General features: G+C 37.8%; 1 protein-coding gene across 1 annotated transcript in view; it reads left to right on the top strand.

Annotated features, from left to right (window-relative positions):
- The window catches only part of LOC150092681 (lipase maturation factor 2-like), a 332985-nt gene that overhangs the window by 31046 nt on the left and 284935 nt on the right, over window positions 1-17004 (top strand). The window contains exon 2 of the mRNA XM_090414594.1: window positions 12345-12395. Coding sequence (XP_090270720.1) covers window positions 12345-12395 — 51 coding nt within the window. The remainder of the gene's footprint in view (window positions 1-12344; window positions 12396-17004) is intronic.

Raw genomic sequence — 17004 nt, 5'->3', positions numbered from 1 at the left:
ACAGTAGTAATAAAGACCGAGCAAACAAAAAAGAACAAGTTAAGGAGAAAATTATTTATGGAGACTCGATGATTTAATGAAAGTATGACAATCGTGTTTCCCTGGTGCAAAAATTTATATTAGTCATGCCATCTGGATTCTAAAAAGGAGCAGATTGTCTTGGTTGGTGCAAATGGTTTGAGAGGCAATAAGTATTCTATGAGGGAGAATGTAAAGGAGTTCTTAGAAGAGGCAAAATTGAAGAGCGAGAAGGTGAAGATTGTAAGTCTCCTACCATACAACGATAGAGGCGAACTGAAGAGGAGGAGGGCGTTGATTACTAATGAATCAATATGTAGGTTCTGCAGAAGAAATGATGCCCATTTGTGGATCTGTAATCTGTTTGATGGGAAAAAAGTATTTATATAATGGTGATGGACTGCATCTAGATGGTTTTGGTGTTAGGTGTCGAGAGAGAGATCTTGTTCACCAATCATGCTGAAGCACAAATTCAGAAAAACTTAAGCAATTAGGGTAGAAGTAGATGAGTTTTTGTGAAGGCAGTTATGAAGCGAGTGAGTGTGAGAATTGATCAAGTGCAGAATCCAGTCTCTCAAGAAAAAATAATGATAAGAGTCATCAATTCAGGAAGTAAAGGTAGATGGGAGCCCCATGGGATGCTGCAGTTTCTATATACTAATGCCAGAAGTATCAGGAACAAAAGAGTTTTTGTTCCTGATATTTTTTGGACCAGATGGAATTTCATCACATGTTTTAAGGGAATGTGCTATGGAACTGACTATGTCATTAACTTAGCTGTTTAATGAAAGTCTTCCAATGGGAAAGTGGAATTAGGTAAGATAGTGCCATTGCATAAAGGCGGTGGTAAAATTGATGTATCCAAACTACACTGCTTGGAAAGAAGTCACCGGACACTCCTCATGAGTAAGATACATCGTGCCATGTAACAAGTCATGTTTGTAGCCAGTATAAATTACTGGAATATGATGCTCCCAAGTCAGTGCAACTGTGTCCAGGTAAAATGGCTGTGAGAAGGGAAGTGATGCTGTTTCAAAGAGGCATTGTGATAGAATGCCATGTTGTGGGCCTATCTGCTTGACAAATTGGGCCATCCCATGTCAACAGTCAGTGATACCATACTGAGATGGAAGCACAGGGAATCAACTGTAAGTACTACATTGAGAGTTTATTTTGCAGTCTAACCAAGTGAAAAATAAACTCTCAACATCTTTTTTATGAGAGAGGACTTGAAAGTATTGTTAAAGGTAGCGAAAGAAAAGAGTGACCGAGTTAGAATGGTTAGTCTGTTGCTGCAGTATGACAGAGAGGAGTTTAGAAGGAGGGCCATAATTGCAAATAACATTATGCGCAGTTATGCAGACGGTGTGGTGTGGAATTCGTGGACGTGTGGAATGAGTTTGAAGGGCGAAAGGACTTATACAAGATGGATGGCCTGCATTTGAATGGACTTGGTATGCAGAGACTGGAAAGAGTGTTGCTGAATGAAGTGAAAATGGATGTGCAAAGCCAGGGAAACTAGAACTACCAAGGAGGGGGGGGGGAATGGATATGCAGACATCAGTGAGACAGATGAGTGTAAGAATGTATATAATGTACCCGAGCCCAGCACTAAGGACAAAAAATGGGAATGGGTCATTTAGAATAATGCATCAATATAGGGGTGGGACTAAGGGATCACTGCATTTCATGTATACTAATGCCAGGAGTATTAGGAACAAGAAGGAAGAATTTTTGGCCTTGATTGGCTCTTCCTGGCCACAGGTTATTGGCATTAGTGAAACATGGCTGACGGATGAGGATATAGTTAGTGGGATAGAATGTGTAGGTTATAGTGTGTTTAGGAGGGACAGAGAGAATAAAATGGGGGGAGGGATATTATTGATGATAGCTGATGAACTGCAGCCAAGGAAAATTGAAGTTGTATCGCAGCATAGTGAAAGGAGCTCATTTGAGGCTATTTGGTGTGAGATTGAGACTGGCAGAATAAAATATACAGTTGGGTACAGCTATAGACCAGGTGATGGAATAGATGGTGGAGATAGTATGCATAAACAAATTGATGAAATGAGTGGAAGGAGGGTAATTATGGGGGATTTCAACTATAGTAACATTGATTGGAAGGAGGAGAGGACACGTGTGAGAAGGAAATGGATATTATTCAATTATTAAGGGATAACTATCTGAGACAGCCTGTAATTGAAAATACTAGGAGTGTGAGAGTGCTTGACCTGGTAATAGCATCTGAGAATTTGACTGTAATGAATATGACCATGTTGCCACCTATTGGTGAGAGTGATCAAAAGGTCTTGACCTGGGAGGTGGCTAAAGGTGTGGAATTTTCGATTAAGACAGGGTATATGTGGAATTACTGTGCTGGCAAGTATGACAAGCTTAGGAGATTGCTTGGATCAGTGCCATGGCATGTACAACTGCAAGGGCTGGAAGTCGATAGAGCATGGGAAGTGGTCAAGGAGCATTTATAGGAGGTTATGGCTGATTGTATACCTAGGGTCCGATTAGTAAAACAAGTAGGGGTTAAATGGATGAATAACACCATTAAGCTTGAGCTGCAAAAAAAGAAACAACTGTGGAGGGAATTTAACGAAAGGGGTGACCTGCAATCACACGAACGGTATAAAGTGCAGGCCAGAAAGGTAACGAGTGCGGTAAAAAAAGCAAAAGCGGATTATGAAAGGAAACTAGCTATGCAAGCAAAAGAGAATCCCAAACAGTTCTTTCAATATGCTGCAAGTAAGAAAAAAACTGTACACGGCAAAATGATTTTAAGGAATGACAATGGTAAGGAGGTCACTGAATCAGTCGATATAGTGGAGTTACTGAGCGCGTACTTTGCAAAAGCATATCATCCAAGTGGTGACATTGAAAAAATGAAGGAACCATTAGTTTATATGGAAATAGTGATGAATGAAGTGGAGGTGACTAGTCTATTACAGTACCTTAATGTGAACACATCTGTGGGATTGGATGGTATACTGGCACGGATCTTGCGTGAAGCTGCTAAGGAATTATCAGTGCCCTTGACCATGTTGTTTAATCTGAGTCTCAGGTCTGGTTTAGTCCCGAAGGTGTGGAAAGAGGTGAAAATAGTTTCACTGCATAAAAAAGGATCCAAGACTACGGTTGCGAATTACCGACCGATCAGCATATCAAGAGTCGTTGTCAAGGTCTTGGAGAAAGTAGTCAAGGGAAAAATACAGGAATGGATTGATGAAAATGAGATACTGTACAGGGGACAGCATGGCTTTGTGAAGGGTAGATCATACTTCAGTAACTTGCTCAAGTTTTATAACAAGGTTACGGCTGAACTGGATAAGGGAAATGGGTTTACAGTGATACTGCTGGACTTGGCAAAGGCATTTGACAGGATACCACATGGAATACTAATCCGTAAACTACAACATATGGGAATGGATATAGGATTGGTGAGATGGATAGGTGGTTGGTTGATGGAGAGATATCAAAGAGTAGTTTATTCAGGAGTAGAGTCCAAAAGACGGCCTGTGACTAGTGGTGTGCCGCAGGGTTCTGTTCTTGAACCACTGCTGTTTAATCTGTTCATTAACGATATAGGGAAGGATCTAAGTGGAACAGTTCATTTGTTTGCTGATGATGCAAAGTTGGGTAGGGCAATAGTGAATGCAGAAGATGTCTAAGTCTTGCAAGATGACTTAGATAGATTGGAGTTCTGGGCTAAGGAAAATGCATGTCAATTTAATGTGACAAAATGTAAGGTTATGCATTTTGGGTTGAAAAGATTAGCAGCAGTATACCACATTGGTGGAACTGTACTCCAGGAGATTGAAGAGGCCAGGGACTTGAGAGTGTTGGTGGATAGGGAGATGAAGTTTAGGGGCACATTGCAAAAGTAGCTAAATCAGCTCATCAACTCACTTGGTTGTTGAAAAATACCTTGACGAGCAGAGACAAGCAGGTTATTGTACCTCTGTACCAAGCCTTGATAAAACCTTATCTCGACTACTGTGCCCAGATTTGGTCACCTCGGTTCCTTCTTGATGGGGAGGAGGTGGAGAGGATCCAGAGGCGAGTGACTAAGATAACAGGTCTATGGAATGAACCATATGAGAACAGGTTGAAGATTTGTGGGTTGCAGAAACTAGTTGATAGGTGGAAAAGGGGAGATATGATTAAGACATTCAAATTGCTAAAGGGATTCTATAGGATTAATTCAGAGGATATTTTTGAGATCATGACTGTTAGAACTAGGGGACACCTATGGAAGCTGGGCAAGAGTGTGGTTAGCAGGGGTGTTAGAACTGGGTTCTTTACTTTTAGAGTGGTAAATGAATGGAATAAGCTGCCAGAGTCTGTTGTGGGTGCTATGACGGTGAAAGAGTTCAAGGCAAGGTATGATAGATACTGTGAGAATGTAATCGCATAATTGTGTGGACATGATGTTTAGGGCCTCCCTCGATGAGTCTAAGGACTCCTGGAGTCGCCCAAAATAATAATAATAATCTTTCTCTAAATCCAGAGTAATTTAATAAACAGATGGCACACCTTTTGGCAACTCCTATAGGTAAAGATGACCTCTCCATTGCTTCTGCCACTCCCACTGAAGAGACCTCAATAAAGGTGAAAACTAGTCAGAATAGGGGCCTTTCCCTTAATCCATAACATTATATATCTGCAAGGAGATGTGTTTTGCATTATGACAGATACTGAGATAGGAGTGATGTTAGCTTGGTCCACCTTTGTTACGATTTGCCTGGTGTTGTACTGTCTTACCCAGTCCTGAAGATATTTTCAGGCACAAACTTTGTTTGCTCACACTTAGATAAAGGATTAAACCAAATTTATTATTATTGTAAGTACTACCTGCAGTGGATGACCTACCACACTCACTGAATGTAACCATAGGGTGCTATGAAGGATAATGTGTAAAAACTGCCATTCGTTGACTGACATGTTGAATGTTCCAGGCATTGACTGGAACATGAATCTTCACAAAAACATTCAGAACTGAGGCTCACAACATGGGTTTCCATGGTAGAACCACGATACGCAAGTCCTGCAGGTCTTCAGTAGTGCATAGTGAGATGTGGAAGCTTGGAAAGATATAAGTTATGGAGTGAAGAATCATGCCACACCCTCTACTAAGCAAATGGGCAGATGTGGGTCTGGTGGATACCTGGTGAACATCTCTTACTAGAGTACATACCCCCAACTATGAAATTCAGAGGTAGTAATATGATGGTATGGTCCTGTTTTTCCCTGGTTTGGCTTCGGACCTCTGTTTGTGATGCCACGAACATTAAATTCTGAGAGATTTGAACAGTGCAAAGCTTCTTATTTTATGGCATTTCTATACAACTGACCATTGTTTCTTTCAGCAAGACAAGGCACTGTGTCATGTCTTAAGTGCGTCTGTAACTGCTTGGTTTGTGGTAATGAATGAATGTCATAACACTTGACTGGAAGATCCCTGATCTCAACCCTATTGAACATCTGTGAAATGAACCGAAGTGTCAGGTGAGGTCAAAGGACGTCTGCCCCACAATGGTCCAGGACATCATATTTCTACTTGAAGAATAGTCCAAAAACCCATTCATTCCATACAGTTCAGTACTGCAATCATTACTTTTTGATATTTGTCAATGATATTGTCATGGGTGTGCAGGGAGATATTCATTTGTTCACAGATGTGGAGCTTGGGAGGATAATTTTTAATCGTCTTGATGTTTTTGCTCTTCAAGAGGGTTTGAATAAGCTAGCAAATTGGACAAATGAATGAGGATATCAATTTGCAACCAAACTTAAGGTTTGGAAATTTGGGATCCATAGATGAGATGCTTCATACTCATTTGGAGTTATACTGGAAGAAGTGGAGGATGCTTTTGGGTAATTGTAGATAGGAATTTGAAGTTCAGAGAATGTATTGCAAAGGTTCCGAAGACATCTCAGAGAATCACTTCAATATTGAGGAAGACATTGACCATGAGAAATAAAGGATGGTGATCTCTATTTTATAAAACTTTAAGACCACATCTTCATTTTTGTGTTCAGATTGTCACTGGAACCTGAAAAAGATGAAGTAACCATGGAGAGGGTGTAGAGACAAATAACAAAAATGATATGGGGACTGTACAGTTTTTGATTGAGGATTGACTGGGGGTATGCATCATGCAGAGTTTGGTGGGTAGACGATAAAGGGGATATGATTGAGACATTTAAGCTGTTGAAAGTTAACATAATTGTGGAGGGAGAAGGAACAAGGGCAAAGTTACAAGGGTAAGAAGGAAGTTTTTTTGCATAGGAGCATGGAATGCATTGCCTGAGAGGGTGAGGAAAGTGCAAACAGTGAATAAGTTTAAGGAGCGGTATGATACTTTGTATTGATTAGCGTTGACTTCACACAATGAGTTTCAACTCCATGAAAGTCAAGAAAATAATAATACTGTCACTCTTGCATGAATGCCCTTTCTTCAGGAAACAGCTCTTGCTTCAAATTTCATTCATCCACATATTTGAGGTTTCCTGTCCTAAAAATTGATTAACAAACTTTTTAATGCAAATAGCTATTTAATGTCATAGATGAATGTAGCAGTGTTTTCGACCTATTTTAAATTGTTTTTAAATGTTTTAAATATCTTCAGTGTCGTTGATGTTACATTTTAAAAATAGCATGTCGCTGCACAAGAAGCTTCGGCTGGAAGATAGTTTTGCCTTGGGTTTTTCTCAGTCGATATGCTGTAAATTGTTATATGCATGCATCAAAAAATGTAAAAGATTTGTGAAGACTTAGGATGTGTGAAAAGATGGTAAGTATTAATGTGTGTCTGAGAAGTGTGATGATAGATGAGAACATTCCAAGAAAAAGAGTGGTGTTGCAAGAGTGGTTGGAAACGGATGTAAGTTTTAGTGATGAGAATGGAAGAGTTCAGGCAACAGTGAATGAGAAGGACGAAGTTACTAGTATGAGTGTCAAAACATAATAATGTAGTATGATATAGAGATTCATTCATTAGAGGTGTATGGTGAATAACAGGATACATAAAACATGTTTTCCAGGTGGAGCATTCAGGGAAATAACTAATGCTTTTCATGGAAGGAAAAAATGGACACATCAAAATTAGTTGTAGCAGAGGTACAAGATGACTGACGGGGCAAAAAGAAATGTGGAAAGGAATTTAAGGAAATGGTTATTATTATTAAACAAGACCTCATGGAGTCAAAGACTCATCTAGGAGGTCCTTTTATCTCGCACACATCTCATCATACCGGGTCTTAAACACATTCAAACTCCTTGCAGACACCACACTCTCAGGCAAGGCATTCCAATCATTCACAACTCTGCACGAAAAAAACCTGCCTCTCACTCCCCTACTCACACCCTCTTTATACAGTTTCCAGGGATGACCTCTGGTTCTTCCCTGATCTCCCACTATTCTCTGTAGAACTTCTCCACCATTGATCCTATAAATCCTATAACAACCCCTTACCAACTTATAGGTCTCTATCATATCTCCCCTCTTCCTTCTCTCCACTAGACTCTGCAAATTACATCTTTTCAATCTTTCCTCATACTCGACATTCCAGAGGTCAGAAACTACCTTAGTCAGTCGCCTTTGGACCCTTTCCAACATCTCTTCATCCTTCTGAAAACCAGGTGACCAAATCTGGGAACAATAGTCCATGTGTGGCCTAATCAAAGCCTTATACAATGGAACAAGAATCTCCCTATTTCTACACATCAGTGTCTTCCTCATCATTCCCAGAAGTCTTTATGTTGTCTTCACAATTTTGGCGATGTGTCCCCTAAATTTTAGATCCTTATCCACTATCACTCCCGGATCTCTTTTTTCCTCTACTTCCAACAATATATTCTCACCAAGCATAAATTCTGCATCCCATCTTTGTTTTCCAAATTTTAAAACCTTACATTTTGCAACATTGAACTCACATCCCCATTTGCTTGCCCAATCACTTAATTTATTCAAGTCTTCTTGCAAGGCCACAACATCTTCACTACTCTTTATGGTTCGTCCCAACTTTGCATCATCTGCAAACAACTGAATATCTCCATCCAAATCTTCGCCAATATCATTAATATACAAGTTAAATAGTAATGGCCCTAAAACAGATCCCTGAGGCACTCCACTAGTGACTTTCCTTTTCCTGGATATTGCACCCCCATACACAACTTGTTGATACCTATCAGATAGCCAGTCTCCAATCCAATGCACTAATCTAATATCCAACCCCATCTGCTCTAGTTTGACTGTCAACTTATCATGAGGTACTCTATCAAAAGCTTTTGCAAAATCCAAGTATATTACTGTGTATCCTTCTCCTCTGTCCAAGGAAGCAGTCACTTTATTGTAATAAGTAAGTAGATTACTAAAACACGACCTCCCTTTAGCAAATCCATGCTGTCCATCAAAGATTATACCATTGTTGTCAACCCAACTCTGGATCCTATTTCTCACAAGCTTCTCCAACAATTTAACCACAACACCTGACACACAGATAGGCCTATAGTTTGATGCATGAGTTCGATCACCTCCTTTATGAAGTGGCACAATCTTGCCCTCCTTCCACTCTTTAGGGACTTGACCAAGTGCAAGACTCGTATTAAAAAAAATATGTCAAGGCAGGTGTCAACTCTCTGGCACATTCCTTCAGAATACGCGGTGATATATTATCAAGTCCCACAGCCTTATTTACATCTAGTTTACTGAACTCCCCAAACACCTCTTGCTCACTTACAGTCAGTCTCTCCTCCCCATCATCAACTGCTCTTAATCTCTCCATGAAGTCACATTCACAAGATTGAAAGATCTTTATGAACTGCTCATTAAGTATCTCCACCACACATTCTGCAACAGCTGTCTTTATACCATTTCCTCCAATCAATGTCATCCTTCCATAATCATTCTTTCTTTTGCTGGCTACATATCGAAAGAACTCCCTAGGATTCTTTTTAGCTTCATTAGCTAACTGCTGTTCATAGCTCTCTTTAGCTACTCTCACCAACCAAGTCACTCTCCTTGCCTGGTCTTTGTAGAACTCATGATATTGGTTACTTCCACTTCTCTTATGCTGCCTCCACAATGCCCTTTTTCTCTGTATTGCATGCTTAATCTCTTTATTCATCCATCTCACACCTAACTTATTTAACCTTCTCACCCGTGGTATACATTTAGACATTGCATCCACTAAATATTTTTTGAAAATCCCCCAAGCTGCATTGATCTCTTTTCCAGCTAACTCCTCATTCCATGCTACACCTGCAAGCTGTCTCCTGAGCTCTTCATAAGCACCCCCCTTGTAGTTCCACATATACCCTTTTTTCACAGGGGTCCTTGCACTGCTGGCAACCACCCAAGTAATCACCTCATGGTCACTTTCACTTTTTATGGGTAGTAAAGTATAATACTGTTGAGAAAAGTGGTTAGTGTTGCTCTGATATAATGAGTTGAGGAGAGTAGAGATAATGAATGGCAGAATCGGTGAATTGTGTGAGGCAAAGAGTGTTCAGTTAAGTATGGAATGGATTAAGGTTGATGGATTGCATATGACTGGGTTTGGTGCAGTTGAACATTTTGAAGCAATTCTGGTTTGCTCTGAGTGCACAGAGTTGAGATAAGGTTAGTGTAGCCAAGGATGAGAAATTGTGAAAGAAGTCATGCAAGGACAGGAGGAAGATGCTGAGTTGAAATTTTTATGTATTCGATCTTTCTCTTGCCATAAAGGTGGGAATGATAGGGATATAGGAGTAATTAAACTGAAGAGAGAGGCATCCAATATCAGGGCATGAAGTGGTGGAATGGCTTCAGAGTAGGAATGTTAGGTTTGTATGCTACTATAAAGAGTATCAGAAATAAGAGAGCTGATATGATTGCATTCATTGAGTCAGTATGCCCAAAGGTACCTGGTGTTAGTGAAAATTTATCTGAAGATGATACTGTCTGAAATAGAAATGGAAGGATATAGAATTTTTGAAGTATTAGAAAGTGAAAAGGAGAGAGAGAGTTAATTATTGCAGATAAATTGTCCGCTGAAGTGGTTAAATGATAGTGCATGTCGACACCAGCTGTTTGGTGAGTGATTGAAGTACTAATTTGGAAGGTTAAGCAGGAAAAGGTTGTCAAAAAAAAAAAAAAAGGGGGGATATATGTTGAATTACAAGTTGATGGTTGATGAGCGGTATAGAAAAGTGTTGATAACAAAACTGTGATGTTATGCCATTTGACTTGGATCTTTAAAATTTTCATTTATGAAAATGTTTAAAGCCTTAATTAGGATTATTTGTGATTCCCACCTACAAAAGATAGTAAACCTATAGTACATTAGTACAGTGGACTAGGGTTTTTTCCGTTGTTCAAGCCATCAGGCCTCCATTAAATGAAGCATTCATACTTGGGATCTCCCAAGTATGAGATTACTCCCATCTAAAGACAGGTGTGCTAACCATTCAGCCAAATAAGCTGAATAGTTAGTTAGCATATCCATTGATAAATTTTTACTGAAAGATTCCTGCAAACTGTTGGGTGCATGATAAGAGACTGTAGCTGCGTTGCTGTGGACGTGTTTGGATTTCAAGTAACTTGCTCAGCATCATTACATCATTAACCCATCCACAGTATTAATACTAATGCGTTATAGATTAACAACCATTTATGAGTGGGATTCACATAATATAGATCTGGAAACCCTACTCTAGAGACCAAAAGAACTTTTTTTCCAAGTAGAGTATCTTACATAGAGCAATGAATTTGCCTCACAGCTAAAGGCATTCAGAAAACATGTAGTTCCACAGTGGGATCCAAACCCATAGCCTGTTGGTAAGAGAGTGGATACTCTGACGCAGTCATTAGTATCTAACAGTGAGGCTGCTTTGTTCTACAGCTAGATAAGCATTTTGAAGTGTAGTTTTTGACTATGGTGTTCTGATTACTAAACAAAATTGACTATACTTAATGAGAAAAAAATTTATTATTATTATTCCATGGTATTACACTAGATCATAGAGGTCAAATTCATGTATTTTATACATCACCTTTTCTGGGTTTTATAAAGTTCACATTTAGAACTATTCATACAATTTAGTAAGTACATTGGTGATGCTTCCTTGATGTTAGAGATTTTGCAGATGGGGAAGACTTTTATGCCATTGCTAAACTTGGTTGGTCTTATGTGGCCAGTCTTGAGGCGAGAGATCATGGTAGTGACACAGCGATTAAGCTTGGAGTTGATAGTAACGGCTGGTTTTTCTGCTGAATACCAGTGGTGAGTCATGTCCTTTAGCATCATTCTTTTTATGCTTTCTTTTTGAGTAGTTTTAAAAGGATCATAAGAAAGAATTCTCAAACAGGTCTGAGTAAAATACTGATACATAAAAATTTGATTCATAAAGTTGTCAGATGCTGTATTTAAATGATCATAGAACTGACTTGAGCAGTCATTCCTTATGCTATTTGTTTCCAGTAATACAGGACTCAACAAATACATATACACACCTGTGGCCAGTAGCTACAAACTGGACAAAAGAGAATTTTTTTTTAAATTTAATAAAAATAATCTTCTAAACAAAATCTTTTTTTAACTTAAAAAAAAAAAAAAAAAAAAAAAAAAACAGAAAAATATGTGCAATAAAGGTTGATTTCAGCAACAAAAATTAATGTAACAAACCTTCCAAAAAATCAATATTATTTTTACTGTTCTTTTATTTATTGACTTCTTGTTAGAATGGTTTTCACATAAAGGAAATGTTTTCCAAACAATAAGTACCACTAATCCTTTTATGGAACTCCTATTGGGGCATGCATATCTTTAAAAAAAATTGTGGAGTATTGGTTGAATACATTTTTTTTTTTTTCATGGTGAGTAGGATTTTGTTATTGTCAATCGCTGCAGTAATAGATGAAATCATTATGTTATGAAACATGGTGGATGCTGATAGCTCATCAAAGTTAAGGATGGTTTAGGATTTTTTTTTTTGAATAGTAAAAAAATTCTCTTGCTTCAAAAATTAAATTTGAAGTCTGTGAAATGTGTTTTTATCAAAGAACGATTTAGCGGCCAAAAAAATCATTGTTCTGTGCTTTATCCCATAAAACAATGTGGACTTGCAGAAATTTGTTTGGGGAAAGGCGTAGTCATAGTTAAACCCTTAAAAAGTGGTATTTCTTGTTTCTTTATTATTAACTCTCACTTAATTCTAATAGCTGTTGAGAAAAAGATTTTGATTACTTGTTTGGAGAAAGTACAATTTTTTTTTATGAAAGATGCAAATAAACTTTAAAGTAAGCACTTGACATTTGCATTTACTTTTTTTTTAGGTTTATATGGAGACAATGGCATACTTCCTGCTAGGGCAATTATTCCTCTTGGTAAGTGTTTTGAAAAAGTGATCATTATCAAAACAAATTACTGTGATATCACAATAGCATCTTAATATCTGCAGATCATTCACTACTGAAGTATGATTTTAGGGTAGGATTTTCAATTGATAAACTATATACCAAATAAGGTGAAACAAAGTGCTAAATTTTATTATGCATACATAATTTATGTATAATAAATTTAATTAAAATTTCAGTTGTAATATTACATGAAAAGTCTAATATAACAGTGTCTAATATGAAATATGATCAAAATAATTTCCAGATAATTGTTTAATTCTAAGATAATGGATTTTACTCAATATCTTAACTTCTTGAAGTGGTTCCATTCCACAGTGAATTGATACAGTGAATTTCATGTTTACAGTTTACAGAAAGCAATTTGGAAGTCATGTTTTGAGCTAGGCAAATAAGGCTTTCACTTTTATGTTGCCAAATCTTCCTTTTAGTGCTAACTTGAAGTTTGGAAAAAAAAAGGATTGTTGTAGGTTGCTAAATCTGGAGATTAAGATGGAAGAGGAACAACTAGTCAATTTTTTGACTGTAAATGCTCCAAAGATAAAGCAGAATCATGGTAGAGAAACCAGCCTGCAGTTGTACAAAGTTTTGAATTGTTTTCACGACATCTTACTGTAGTTACTATGGACTGGCTAAACAGAAATGTTTGTGCAGTTAATCCTTGAAAACGAATTGAAAATCCTTAAACTTATTGTCAAACTTCATTCATTGTGAGTCTATTTATTATTAAATGTCACTCCATTTTTAAGCCTGGAAAAGTAGTTAAATATTGAAAGTTCTGCCATCCTCCCATCTACCAGTTGTTTGATCTTTGAGTTGTTTGCCTTTCTTTTATTTATTGGATAAATGTTCTTAATCTCTGATCTTTCTTTTAATTTTTTTTTCCCTTAATTGTCAAGAGCAGGCAGTCATTATGTCCTAAGAGTTTCATTTATTTGATTCTTATAGAGAATTTCTTTTCTGTTATCTTTCTAAAACTGTATTTTATTTTATTTTTTTCCACTTTTTCCAGCTTGCCCTCTTGAAATCCCAAGTTTCTGGGGATTTCAAAAGTGAAGTTCAGTTTGCTCTTCAGTACCTCTCCACTTGGATGGTCGCACATAATTGTGGTTCAGCTGGATTGGTTCTCGCTGGACACCCAACTCTCACTTATGGCTCCAAGAAGCTACTGTAAACTGGTAGTGGCCAGTTTTACCACACCAGTGGTAAAATTTGTTGACCCACAGGCTAAACTAAGTGAGGGTAGCCAGATATGGTGATCTCAAACACTGACTGTATTCAGTGAATCGGCTGCAAACAGCATGTGTACTCCATGTTAGGAGTGGCTGAATTCAGGTCAAGGAGTGTTGGTTGACGCTTTACAAAACTTGAACATTGAAACTGAAGGAACTGAAACCAACCTAAAGATGCATGCTGGCTCGACTATCACCTGGTCAAACAAGGGTTGTGCCCACTATTAAGGAACCAAGATGGTGAAGGGGAACAAATGTTATTGGAACAAAACATCATCTAGTAAACAAGAAAACATAACAAGCATAGGAACATGGAATGTAAGAACCCTTCACCAGGAAGGAGCATTGGAAATACTACTGCATGAATTAGACAACTACAGATGGGGGAGTAATTGGATGTTGCAAAACCAGATGGACTGGAAAAGGAGAATTTCATCATGGACAGTACAAAATTTTAACTTCAGGCAGGGAGGACAACAAACTCCAAGAGTAGCACTTATATTAAAACCCAAGGCTCAAAACTCAGAATTGTCTTACAGTCCTATCTCACCTAGAATAATTAAAGCAAGATTTAAAACATAGATCATGCCTCAGTAACATGCTCAAGTTTTATTACACAGTGACAGCTGAACTGGATAAGGGTAATGGGTTACAGTGATACTGCTGGACCTGGCTAAGGCATTTGACAGGATACCACATGGAATTCTAATCCATAAACTACAACATATGGGAATGGATATAGGGATGGTGAGATGGATAGGTGAGTGGTTGATGGAGAAATATCAGAGAGTAGTTTATTCAGGAGTAGAGTCCCAAAAGACGGCCTGTGACTAATGGTGTGCCGCAGAGTTCTGTTCTTGGACCACTGCTGTTTAATTTGTTCATTAACGATATAGGGAAGGATCTAAGAGGAACAGTTCATTTGTTTGCTGCTGATGCATAGTTAGGTAGGGCAATAGTGAATGCACAAGAGTTCAAAATCTTGCAGCAAGACTTGGATAGATTGGAGTTCTGGGCTAAGGAGAATGGATATCAATTTAATGTGACAAAATGTAAGGTTATGCATTTTGGGGTGAAAAGATTAGCAGCAGTATACCACATTGGTGGAACTGTACTCCAAGAGATTGATGAGGCCAGGAACTTAAGAGTGTTGATGGATAGGGAGATGAAGTTTAGGGGACACATTGCAAAAGTAGCTAAATCAGCTCATAGACTCACTTGGTTGTTGAAAAATACCTTGACGAGCAGAGATATACAAGTTATTGTACCTCTGTACCGAGCCTTGATAAGACCTCATCTCGACTACTGTGCCCAGATTTGGTCACCTAGGTTTCTTCTTGATGGGGAGGAGGTGGAGAGGATCCAGAGGTGAGTGACTAAGATGATAGCAGATCTATGGAATGAACCTTATGAGAACAGGTTGAAGATTTATGGGTTGCAGAAATTAGCTGTTAGGTGGAAAAGGGGAGATATGATTGAGACATTCAAATTGCTAAAGGGTTTCTATAGGATTAATTCAGAGGATATTTTTGAGATCAGGACTGGTGGTGGGAGAATTAGGGGACATCTGTGGAAGCTAGGCAAGAGTGTGGTTAGCAAGGGTGTTAGAGCTGGGTTCTTTACTTTTAGAGTGGTAAATGAGTGGAATAAGCTGCCAGAGTCTGTTGTGGGTGCTATGACAGTGAATGAGTTCAAGGCAAGGTATGATAGATACTGTGAGAATGTCGAATAGTTGTGTGGACATGATGTTTAGGGCCTACCCTGATGAATCTAAGTACTCCCTGGAGTCGCCCGTAATAATAAAAAACATCAATTGGATCACTGACTATTATTCAGGTATGCTTACTGACTTCAACATCATCAGAAGAAGACATTGAGAAGTTCTATACAGATCTGTTATAACTAATTATAACTAAACTTCTCAAATAATAGATTAACAATAACCAAAACTCTCTAAAAACCAAAACCCCAAAGAAAATGGACATGGATATCACTAGACAGACAAACGAAGAATATGATCAACTATATTATTGTAAACCAAAGATGGAAATCAAGTATCCTAAATTGCAGATCCTTTGCTGCAGACTGTGGAGCAGACCATAAGCTAGTACTAGCAAACCTAAGAATAAAGTTTAAAATCTGAAAGCACTTTTAAAGTCAAAAGGAAACTGAATATAAATAAACTACAAGACAATAATATTCTAAGAAAATATCAACTAGAACTAGATAAAAAAATAAATAAATAAATAAAAATAAAAAAATAAATAAAAAAAAAAACTGATGGAACTACCAGAACAGAATATAAGCATCGAAGAACAGCTACAAATTAAAGGAAAGAATATTAAAATTGGCAGAAAATACGATTGGTTACAGAGAAAGTAAGAAGGATTGGATCTCAAATGAGGTAAAAAGGTTAAGTGACCAAAGGAAAAGCATGAAATTAAAACAGAACTATACAGAAATGAATATAATATAATAGATTAACCAGAGAAATGAAAAAACCTAGTTAAAAGAGACAAGAATAACTGGTTAGAAGTAAAATGCAAAATGGCAGAGAAGCTATAAAAAGAAAATAACCTCCATGGATTATATAAACATGGATCAAATTAGTAAGACACGAACAACAAAAATGTTAATGATAAAAAACAAAGAGGGACAACTAATTGAAAGTAAAACAAAAAGAGTGACCAGATGGGAAGAATACCTTAGAGACTTATATAATAAAAATAGCTCTCAAGACAATAGTATTCCAGCCACTGAAATGGAAGAGGAAACAATAGCTCACAGCATAGATAAACTTAAAACTAGGAAAGCACCTGGTATTGATCAAATACATGCAGAATTCTTAAAAGCAGAAAAGGAACAACTTCTGGAACTATTAAAAACATTATTTGAAAGAATCGACAAAAATGAAGCAATACCTACTGATTGGACCAAATGAGATATAACTCCTGTATACAAAAAAAAGAGTTAAAACAAATAATAATAAATTTAGTTTAATTCTTTATCCAAGTGTAAGCAAACAAAGTTTGCGCCTGAATATCTTCAGGACTGAGGCAACTCGTGGTAAAGGTGGATCTAGCTCTCATCACTACGTCTCATTATCTCCCATAATGCAAAGCACATCTCCTTGTGAACATGCATAATGCTATGCATTAAGGGAAGGGCCACTACCCAGACCAGTTTTGACCATTATTGAATGCTCACGTACAGGTCAAACTCCAAAAACTCAGAATTGTTCCCCTCAGTAACAGGCTCACCCTGCCACCAAGATGAATTCTCAGCACTGGCTCTACCCTGTGGCTGGCTCACACCACCACCAGGCAGAGCTGCTCATATGTCATCTG

This window comes from Typopeltis vanoorti, chromosome 25 (assembly GCF_054136105.1).
Source record: "Typopeltis vanoorti isolate ZY-2024b chromosome 25, IOZ_Tvanoo_1.0, whole genome shotgun sequence".
Taxonomy (NCBI): Eukaryota; Metazoa; Arthropoda; class Arachnida; order Uropygi; family Thelyphonidae; genus Typopeltis; species Typopeltis vanoorti.
Note: the sequence above shows the minus strand (reverse complement) of the source record. Positions and strands in the feature narration are given on the sequence as shown.